We start from the raw sequence: 10,998 nt of genomic DNA, 5'->3' as shown, positions 1-10,998 counted from the left end.
GCACCAAAATTTGTACATATGCTATGTAATCATGAGCTAGTAATGCGTGTATAACCCACGTATTTGGAAAGGCTCTGATCACGTGACCAATGTGCTCATGAGAGTGGAGAATAAAGAAGGAAGCAGTCGCCTTAGGAGGCAGGTTGGGTGGTGGAGGGGTCACAAAGCACAGGACTTTTCCCAGGAGACCAGACCAGTGTTCGGAACCACGTGAAAACACTTGACCTTTGAGTCATCACAATGTTTCTTTTCCTAAACCTAACCACATTGGCTGTACTTGCCAAAACTTAACCTTCATAACTTCACGTTTGTGGGGTGGTAATTCGTATGATAGCATATAATCCTTTGTAGGAGGATGTGTTGGATACTGAGATTAACAGTGTCAATAAAATGTCAGTAAACAGTGATACATGCCTCGATTAATTCCCCAGAGCCAAAGGTGACGTCTTCAAATGGTTAGTTTTATCAGACTAACAGTCCAACAATGAAAACTCTTCAGTTTTTTATCATGCGTGACAAAGAAAAGCATAAAATTCTCACATTAAAGAAGCATGAAACCAGAACGTGTTTGGCTTTGTTGCTTAAAAAGTGACTAAAACAATTAATTGATGATCAAAAATAACCAGTTAATTTTCTGTCAATTGACTAATTGTTGCAGCTCTATTAATTACCAGTGACTTCTAAAGAAGCAAATAATTAGTTGTGAGCATTATTGTGTTATCACTTTAGCAATTAAACCCTTGCGAATGAATTACATTTATCAAATACACAAACATACACATAAAAACAATGAAACCAGCTCAACTTGTTTTACCATGTTATATTTTAATTTCTGCAGAGACAAAAATGACAAGCAATTTATTTACACAAACCTGTACAAAAGCAAATTAAATTATGTAAAATATCTCATAAATAGAAGTGGACTTGCGTTCAATACACTTTGCCATGTTCAGCTAAGCTGCGTGCATAGTGACTCATATTAAACGATGATAAATTTGTTCCTCAAATTTCTATATCAACATCCAAGTCGCAGGACAAATAGTAATGGTTAATATTACAAATCTCATTACACACTGTGAAGGCTATACGAGTAGAGGAGAGCACAGAGAACACACACCTCGGGCAGCAAGATACAGACAGTTTTTGATGGCATCATGAATTCTGTATAAAAAACAAAAGAAGAATCCAGGTTTCTGTAGCAGCAGCAGTGAGTACCAGGAAAGAACAGTGCTCAGAAAGTGTTCGCTGTTTTCAATAGTTGCCAATGTATGGCGTTTTTTTTTTTTCCTTTCATGTCTTCCCTCTTTCTGTCTGGGGTTCACGCCGCAGCGTCTTTGTTCCCATCTGATCTAGGAATTCAAAGCATCACCTCGTAGTATCACCGCAAACATCATACCGCGCTTATTTGTAGGACAGGGTTTCATCACCTACTGATATGCATATACTGTAAATCCGTGCATGAGTGTTGTGTTGCTCGGCACATCCCGAGGTGTGTGTTCTGTCAGCTACTCTCCCCCTGCAGCTTTTTTTCACCCTACTTCCACTCCTCCTAGTAAACCGTCACATTAGCATTTTTATCTCTAGGCTTCCTCAACTCCGAGCAGTCAAATGTCTCCAAGCAAATTTTTTTTTCCTTCAACCCCCCCCCTACCCGCCCTACCCGCCTCTCTATCTCTCTATGCTTCTATATTCAGTCCTAGAGCTTGTTTCATGCACAAAGAAGGTTACTTGACCTCTGATGTCATACATGTACATGAGTGGAACACGACAAAAAAATCCATTATATCATTATTATTACTACCAACAAGCAACTTTTGAATGTACCTGTACTCATTCGGGTAATGCACTATGCTAGGAATGGATCATTTTCAACAACATCAGCGAGCGTTTGTAGACGCACAGGCTCACCGACGTCTGACTGGTTGTCCTCCGAGAAGCCTTTTTGACATCATGGGATTTCATCTAAGATATGCAAATGTATTTTTCAGTCCGTTCTTAAATGCCACCCCATCTACGTTTAGTGAGCATCTCGACGTAATTTATTTATGCACCATTCCAAACCAACATTTAATCATACCAATTGGTATAAAAAGGCACAATTGCATATTTGCATTCACTCTAGTATTTTTTTTTTTTTTTTTTAGTTTTTTTTGTTTGTTTGTTTTCTTTTTTCAGAAGCACTCTAAATATACAAAGTGGCACCAGATAAAGGAAAAAAGTTAAACACATAGTACATTGTCATGATCATTTCCACGGTTTGAGACTGTTAAAAGTGACAAATAAACGTATGGGGTTACAAAGCAAAATACAAAGATGACGTTTAAAAGAAAAAAAAAGATAGAAACATATGAAAGTTTGTGTGGTGATATATGATGAAATTTAAGTATGAAAAAATAAAAATAAATGGTCTTAACTGATGTACTAAGTTGTACTACATGTTTCTTTAGGTATAACAAAAGCAAGCAACAAGGTGGGTTTTTCCATGTTTACAGGGAAAACATTTTTTTGTACATTTTGTTTTACAGTTTTTTTTTCTTCTTCCTTCTCAGTAAGTGAAGTTAAGTTCCCATTAAACGTGCAGTAGAAAGTAAATATTTATGTATACAGTTGATAAGTATAGGAGAGCACTTTCCTTCGAACGACGAGTAGTACTTACAGACTATAGATCGCCGGGTTGCGAGAAAAAAGCAGCTCCGGTCAAACCAAAGGGGTTTTGCTAACATACAAAAAAAGTTCCATTGCATCTGATATTCTTTTGCTTTTATTACACTCGTGAGATTTTGCGCCTCTGTAGCTGCGAGTAAAAGAAACACCACTGTGGACTTGGGGGGGGGGCGGCAGGGGAGGGGAGGCACAACATCTCAACATTGTCATGTGTCTGTGTGTGTGTGTGTGTGGGGGGGGGGTTGTCGTATCTCAATCCTTCGTGATAAAAATCCTTCATGTGATGCGTACTTAAAGCAAAGTTCTCCCAAAATGAAAAGCTATTTTTGTGTCTTAATGTCGGGGGGGGGGGGGGGGGGGGGGGCTTCATCCTGTTTGCGAAGCTTTGGTTTCACCAAAAAACAACAACAAAAAAAGAAACCCCTCCCGGTATCTGCGCGTTACAGACATTTTTGATTGTTCTCCATTGAGCTGATTCTTACATTCGTGCTCAAAGATGCCATCACTGTTATGGAAAGCAACATCTACTAGTGCTATAAAAGGACTCCTACAAGGACGGCCACGTGTGTGTGTGTGTGTGTGGGGGGGGGGGGGGGGGGGGGGTGGTTAATGTCACCTTGAAGGCTTGAGGAGAAAGTGAAAAAGAAGTTGGTCACGTGTACATTATGATATTTATTGCTCAGTCTATCACACAACAAGAAAGAAATAACAGTAAAAAGCTGTCCTTGCAGCTGTTTCAGGATCAGCTCGGCCATGTCTACGCCCTCCTACGCCTATTATCGGTGTACATCTACAGTATACACTAAATATAGCCTACACACACACACTATATACTGCATATCGGGCCCATACACACATACAACTTCAGCTGTACCTCCGTAGGGTTGATCTCGGCATGCCACACACTGTGCTTACCCAGGTATCAGTCCGGCGGTGCCACTGGCCTCAGTTAAATCTGCTTCTGTGTATGTGTGTCTGCATACGTGGGTTGCGGAAAAAACAGGGTACTTGATATAAACAGTAGCATCCCACCGAGGTGACCCGAATACGGTGTACACGCATGCGTCTCCAGCCGATGCGGCGATGGATCATGGCTCTAAGAAATTTGCATCTCGTCAGAGGGGTTTTGGTCTCGCCAATCAAAGACAACAAACGAGAGACTGAGGGGAAGGTAGCAAGACAAAAGGGGGGGGAATGAGAGCGGTTAGCGTTGTTGCCGTGGTCCAATGTTTATGTACAGTGAGTGACTTTTCACACTGGTAGGTTAGAATCAGTCACGGTGAGTTCGTCAAAACCCAGCGGCGAAGTAATAGTCCGAAACAGTTGCAGCAAATTCCATTGGCTCCGACGTCCGTCCCGAGAGTCTCCGTGACAGGAGAGGACTGACACAAGTGTTGTCTGGGTATTTAAAGCTTCCAGTCCTTTTTAAGATTCAAACACAGTTAAGTTTTGGTCACAAACAGTCAAGGTGACGGATTCCATAAGACAGCTCAGTATGCAAGAGACCATTGCGTCCGATATATCGCTGCAGCCACTGAACGTTGTGGCCGGAGCAGTGTTCTGATATTTAAAAAAAAAAAAAAAAAAAAAGGCAAACCAGACACACTCAAAAGTCAAAATAGTCCACATGTACAGCTTTGTTTCTAGAAAAAACACAAACAGAAAAAAAAGAAATTGTCTCTTTTGTACATCTTCAAGGACCTTCATGGGGCGGGGGAGGGTAATGCATGCACGTACTGTATATGTAAAATGATTATTGTACAGATTGACTGTCAAGCAGCAGATCATGTCCCAAGAGCCCGACTCGCCAGTAAAACAGCCTCATCCCAAGTCCCAACAAAGCCCCTCAACAGTTCCTCCTCCTCCTCCTCCTTTCTCCCAGGTCATGGCCGGAGTTAGCACTTTAAAAACTGTGTTTATATATCCACGTCTCGTTAAGGAGCTGTTGTAAAAGTCTTTGGAGAAAGTTTAGTCCTACCTTGCCGAACAAGGGTAAAAGCTTCTAGAGCTGTAACGGTGGTGGGTAAGCAGCTACGCTTAGTGTTGTACTTTAATGCCATGTGTGGTGGCACAGCGGGTGTGTCAAACACTCCCAGCTCACAGGTACACCTCCCGCCGCGTCAGAGTACCACAGGACGTGGGCTTGTACTCCCCAGTGGGCGCCAGAGGGATCTCCTCGGTGGGGTGGCCCAGCGCCTCCTCCCCGCTTCCCGGCGAGCCGTAGGAAGGCGAGCCGAAGGCCTCGTAGGAGGAGGAGGAGGAAGCCATCTTCTTGTTGAGCAGGTTGCGGTTGCGGTCGCCCATCATGTGAGCGGCGGTGGGGTCTCCGTTGGCCATGGCGGCCATGGCGAGGGTCTCTTGGCTGCCGGGCTGCTCGGCGCTGCTGCTGCCGCTGCCGTTGCCGCTCATGAAAGTGGAAAGCTTTGGTTGTTGGGGGGTGGTGGTTGACTTGGATGGCCGTCGCTCAGGCGACGTGCGCACAGGCATCCAGCAGGAGTCCGAGTGGCCGTACTCGTCGCATTCCCGGGTGCACTTGCCAGTCATGGCTACGTCAGGCAAGGGCCGGGAGTCTAGAGGAAGCAGAGGGAGAAGAGAAAAGTAAATGATGCTGTTTGTTTCACTAAAGTGGGAAATTTAATGATACACTAAATACATTCCTAGCACTTAGTGTTTGGTGTGGTATGTGTCACATGGCTTTGCTGTTATGAATTCCTTCATTAGATGCGTGAGTTTGTTTTATTTTCTCCCTAATGAGGTCATCACCGCATCTAAATGTTTAATGGAGAAGGTAAAAGAAACAATACGATGGTTCACCTATTTGTCACAGCCAATGCAGGTTCAGAATTTTATCACTCGTGAGTAGAGATAAGCTTGTGCGGATAAAATTGCATTTTTTTTTTTGTTGTTGTTGTTTTTTTCATGCAGAAACCACATGACAGAAACGGGGAACGGAAAAAAAACAACGATGAAAAAGAAGACTCCACTGGCTACGACAACAGCCCCAAACTAAAAAACAGTGGCGTGAATCAGAGTTGAAATAATGTCATGCTTCAAAACGTGTTTGTGCTGAGAGGGGAGGGGAAGGGGGGCAGCGATGGAGAGAATAGGGAAGGAGGTCAGTTTGTGTTTCTCAGTCTGATCTGAAATTCTAAAACACAACTGGGCCTTCTCGGTGTATGTGTGGGGTGAGCATGTTTGTGAGCACCAACAACACCCTATTTCCTTATCTGGTGATTGACAGACGGCAATCACATCCTGATCTAAGTAGCTTAATAGCTTTGCGTGGCTAAAGCGCCCTGATATCCTCTTAAATCCACTAATAGGGGTCTTAACCAATTACCTAGCTGGGAGCTGGCCTCAGATTAACTACGTCTACTGTATTATTGTGGAAAGCAAATTATGTGCTTACAATGCTACAGCAGAACAACAGGTTTGACAGATACCCTACTGTCGGTGACTAGTGAGGAGCCATTTATTCCTGGAGAGAGTTCCCAAATACGGCGAGCCAAAGGAGAAGGAACAGCCCTGACCGAATGCTGAGACCTTGCAGAGTTAATAAGAGTGCCGATGTCGTAGAGATGCTATGTTAGATGTAATTGCGAAGTATGGGAAACCAAAATCAAGCAGAAGCGAGGGTGAGTGCAAACCAAGCCAAGCATGCCTTTTTTTTTTTCTTTTTTTTTTGCCCATATAAGAAAGAAACAAAAATCAAGAGTTTGGACCATGGCTTACTTTTAATGCTCTTTTTCTCCTGTAAAAGAAAAAAATAGAACAGAAATCACTCTTTATGTTTGGCACTTATGCAATAAAATATGTATATATATATATATATATTTAAATAGACTGTATGATGAACCTTGAGAAGCATTGAGAACTAAAAGACACCAAAACAGTGTTATGCAGAGCAGACACATGGCTGAGGACACAATGCGGCCGAGACAAGGACAGCGAAAGGAAGAGGAGATAGGAGTAACAGAAATGTAGTGCCTACTGATTCGAGCGTTTAATCAACAAATTACTCGCTCTCACTATGGATGCCTTTCAGCCAAACATTCGATATTACTTCAAGAGTGCCATTCCTGTGCTGCCAGAAATCCTTTTTCGACTAAATACCTATTAGAATCCATTTTCATGTCACAAATTACCTTCGTAAAGCATCAGCTAATGATCGCCAGTCGATATATAGCTAAAGCCTCGGGGAGCAGCTGCCACTTGATGGAAAAATCAAATAAGTTTTTGTCATTAGCGAGCCCAAACAACTGAGTAGTTCTGTTTAATGAAATGTAAATAGCTAAATAAATGAGGAGAGAGGCGACAAAATGGAGAGATGCGATGGCAATCACAAATATTTAACATGCCAGCCGATGTGGTGGAGATGATAGAACGTGGCTATGGATCACGGCACGGGAAGACGAGATGTCTTTGTCTCCCTCGTCTCTCCCTATCCTCCGTCTCAGCTTGACAAACACATCAAAGAGACAAGCGGATACCAGGTACTGATTGTCGTCCTCATTTACACCTACGATAGAGCCATCAGGCTACCCACAATGCTACACAGCTCTCATGAGCCCCCCCCTTGCGCCCCTGCTCCTGAATGCTCATCCGATTGCCTCCTCGCCCCAGTCCCATTCAGACAAACCGGTAAAAGGAAGACAAAAAACAAAAAAAATCACCAGCTCTCACGGGGGTAAGCAGCCAACCTTCGGCACCACGTTCCCCGCTTGCCGTGTGCGGCGAGCTGCTGAGGTAGTTAGCCGGCGCTCTGTGTGTTGTGTGCGCCGAAAGGAGGCTGATTATTTCCCAGCCATGGTCCATTGACTCTGCAGGCTTGGTAAAAATGAAGACATTTCCCACTGAGCTAATGAACTGGGCTGCTATATCAAAGCAAAAAGTGCTGTGTTTTGTGTCTCTTTCTGTCGACAAAAATGTCACCTCCCCCCAAGGTTGGGCCATCAATATGAGTACTTTAAAACCACTTAAATCCATCTGTCCTTTAGTTCTGCACAAATAAGTACACTAGAGTCAGCCCGGACTAATTCTTTAAAGGGTAAGTTGGTACCTGGACCCTATTTTCCCATGTTTTTTGAGTTTAAGTGACTAAAGGGAACAACAGCTTTTGAAATTGGTGCTGCGACGTAACCACTTGGGGCTTGTTTGCTTGTCAATTTATGTCCACTAAAAGTGCTTTTTTTGCCACTGACAGGCTCAGATTGATATAATAAGTGTCTGACAACATTATAAAAAGGATCCCGAGAGAGCAATACCTTCTGTTAAAGAGTAAGATCCTTTTTGTTTAACCAGAAACAGCCCCGGAGTCAGCGTCGCCAATTCCACCAAACTCCATTCAAATTTCTGGCAATTTTAGCGTGTATAGAGCAAACATATTTTCACATCTAACTGGGTGAATTAAAGGTTTATTTCAATCAAACCAGAGTTGGTGATTGTTGTAACAGTGGAAAGATGAACCAAGATGGTTTTTTGGAGTGTTCTTTTGTTTCGGTCGACTCTGAATTAAGTGTGTTGTATGATGATAAAATCACCGTTTATTTAAATGGAGTCTGGTGCAATTAGTGCTAGCGATTCTAGGGCTGTTTCTGGTTAAAGAAAAGGATCTAGCTCTTTAACTTAAAGTTCTATCTCTGTAGGGATCCTTCCCATAAGTGGTCAAACACTTAAAAAAACAGTCTGAGCCTGTCAGCGGCAAAAACAAACACTTTTAATAGACATAAACCGACGGTGCGAAACAAGCCCAGAGTGGTTACACTGCAGCGCTCTTGCTCAATATTGAACCAGTTGAAAACACTGTTGTCACAAGGGGCCCCAGTGCTCGATATTACGATGGGCCCTGAAGGCTTTTGCACACTGAGTCCATTTCTTTCGGATGCATTTTGTTAATCCATCATTCGAGAAAAAAAAAAAAAAAAGTTTCGTACACTGATTTCGATGCGTTTTATCGTTCTATTTGGTGCGATAAATTCACAATACATGACGAGATGAAGAGACACACTTCCTCCTTCGCCTTTCTCCGCCACCACATTTTCTTCACTGATTCTTGGTGAAACGTCTCTGAAGGGCGCAGAAAATCAAACCTGTTCCGGAAATTTTAACAGCAGACAAAAGTTTCGGACGCAGTGTTCAAACACGATTGACACAACGTTAAGTCATATAAATTGTTAGATGTGCGACAATTTTGGACCCAAAGGCACGCTAGTTATACGCCTAAACTAGCTAACGTATAATCGTCACATGATTGAATAGAGACTTGAGATTGGATAACACCAACATACATATTACCCAGAAGTCATTAGCGCAAATATACGACAAAAATACCAATGGAAATAAGGGATTATTCATTTATTATATATTTATAGTTTATGTAGAGTAAGGATTTTTTTTTATCATATTTCCTCATGGATCGCTAGTTGAAGGGTTGGCCCCCTCTCCACCCTGCCTGCACTGTCTATGTTTACGCCCCTGGTTCCCACTTACACACAAAAACATGGGCAAATACGGTTGGAAAATACCAAACTTACCCTTTAACCTCTTGTTTTAGGAACAGCTGTTGCTAATTAATTCTAATGTCCACTCAACATGCATCATCTTATCATATATTTCAGCAAGATAAAACCTTTCAAACCCTTCCTGGCTCATTTGATTCCAGCTTTCCTTTAAATCTAAGACTGTAAGTCATCAGCATGAAACCGAGTGCATCACAATCTGGCTGAAACACAAAATCAATTGTAATTGTCTCGAGCATTTCTATGGCGAAGATACGCAACGTTGCCTCCCAAACATATCCATGGGCCCTTTCAAGACCCAATTCAGAAATCAGGACGTAGAAAATATCTTCAAAGAAAAGCCCTGCGAGCACACGCAGCACTGTGGCAGGCTTTTGTTGCATATTCACAAACATCCCGCGAGCCCACACCATCAACCACGACACAGCACAATACAAGTGGGTCACTCGGCTGTGTTAAAAAGCCTTCTTGCAACACAAGGAGGAGGCCCGCCATACCGGGTTACATCCCCGGGGGGGCTCGGGCCTTGTTTGGGGATCCGGAGGAACCAGAAAAGAGGTGGCACAGTGTGGGTGCCAGAGGCAGGAAGATAAGTGCTCATAATGGCCCCCGACGCCATTAGCCTTCTTTTACATTCAGGAGCGGCAGAGGGAGAGGTGGGGACGGTGGATCAGGGAGTGATTGGCGGATGAGTTAGAGGGGCGAGCCGCAGCTTTCCCTGAGATGTAATTCCACATGGACAAAAGTGATGATTACCCAGCGAGACGCCACTGTACAGCGGCGCTCGGAGATATTTGTGCCTCGCACTGTTTCTATAGCGAAGACTTGTGCAGCCTGAAAGTGGGCCAGTGGCTGCACTGGTTGAGCTGCGGCTTTTCTTAGCTGGCTTTACTCAGCCACCCCATCAGCTGACTAGCTTACACTGTGGGATATTTCAAAGAGCCTCCACTGCCGGGGTACAGTAGCAATTGGATGCGGCGTCTTTAGCGCTCGCTAAGATGCTGCAGTGGTAGAGGGGGGGAGAAAGGAGAAAAAAAAGGAGGCTTAGACTCATCGCTTCTGGCCATATGCACACTCATGTCTGTTGCGTGGGCATTTCTGGGCAATTACAGTTTGGTGTGTTTGTTTGTGTCACAGTACTGTACACTGTGTTTCCCCCTGTAGCATGTCAGCAAGTCCACTTGCCAGCCCGCATACATCCACGTCACCGGCGCTCTCGCTTTTTGAGCTGTGTCGTCCCCCGCACCATCACTTCCTCCTCTCTCTATATTCCGCCGCTACATAGACTTGAAGCTCGGCGACCTTTTGCCCTCTCTTTTTCCGGCCGGCAGATTCAACCCAAACAGCTGAGGCACTGGGAGGAAGGGATGGAGAGAAAGACGAGAGAGGGACGAGGAGACAAAACAGAGGTGATGTGCCTGCGTGCATTTTTGTGTCTACGCCGTGTCTTTGACAGACACTGCAGCTGGCTGGACAGCAGATAGGGGTCAGCGCGGGAGGGGAGGAGGAGGGCATGTGGAGGAGGACGCAGGAAGACAGGGGGTGATGTAAAGAGGGAGGGATGGAAGGAGGAGAATAAAGGAGAGGGAGAGTGTGTGTGCTGAGTATAGCAGGGTCAGGGCCTGGGAGAAGGGAAACAGCAGATTGAGTGGAGAAGACAGCATGGCTGCCTCTGGGCCGTCACAGGCCAAACACACTGCCAAAGAGAGCAGTGGAGAGGAGAGGAGAGTCGGGGAGACAGGAGGAGAGGAGAACGAATTGAGGACATTAGCAAAGACAGGAGGAGAGGACAGAGGAGGAGCACAGGAGTGATGAT

General features: G+C 44.2%; 1 protein-coding gene across 6 annotated transcripts in view; it reads right to left on the bottom strand.

The window, feature by feature from the left end:
• Positions 1–816: 816 nt before the first annotated feature.
• pcdh7b (protocadherin 7b) overlaps positions 817–10,998 on the bottom strand; it is a 178,471-nt gene continuing 168,289 nt past the window's right edge. For 4 of the 6 annotated variants that reach the window (XM_050067660.1, XM_050067661.1, XM_050067662.1 and 1 more), the window contains one exon: positions 817–5,234. In XM_050067660.1, the coding sequence (XP_049923617.1) occupies positions 4,762–5,234 (473 nt within the window). In that variant the 3' untranslated portion in view covers positions 817–4,761. Of the gene's footprint in view, positions 5,235–6,396; positions 6,416–10,998 lie in introns of all 6 variants that reach the window. The other 2 variants (XM_050067664.1, XM_050067665.1) reach the window with 2 other exon arrangements.

Source organism: Epinephelus moara, chromosome 17 (assembly GCF_006386435.1).
Source record: "Epinephelus moara isolate mb chromosome 17, YSFRI_EMoa_1.0, whole genome shotgun sequence".
Taxonomy (NCBI): domain Eukaryota; kingdom Metazoa; phylum Chordata; class Actinopteri; order Perciformes; family Serranidae; genus Epinephelus; species Epinephelus moara.
This window is presented reverse-complemented; position numbering and strand designations above follow the sequence as displayed.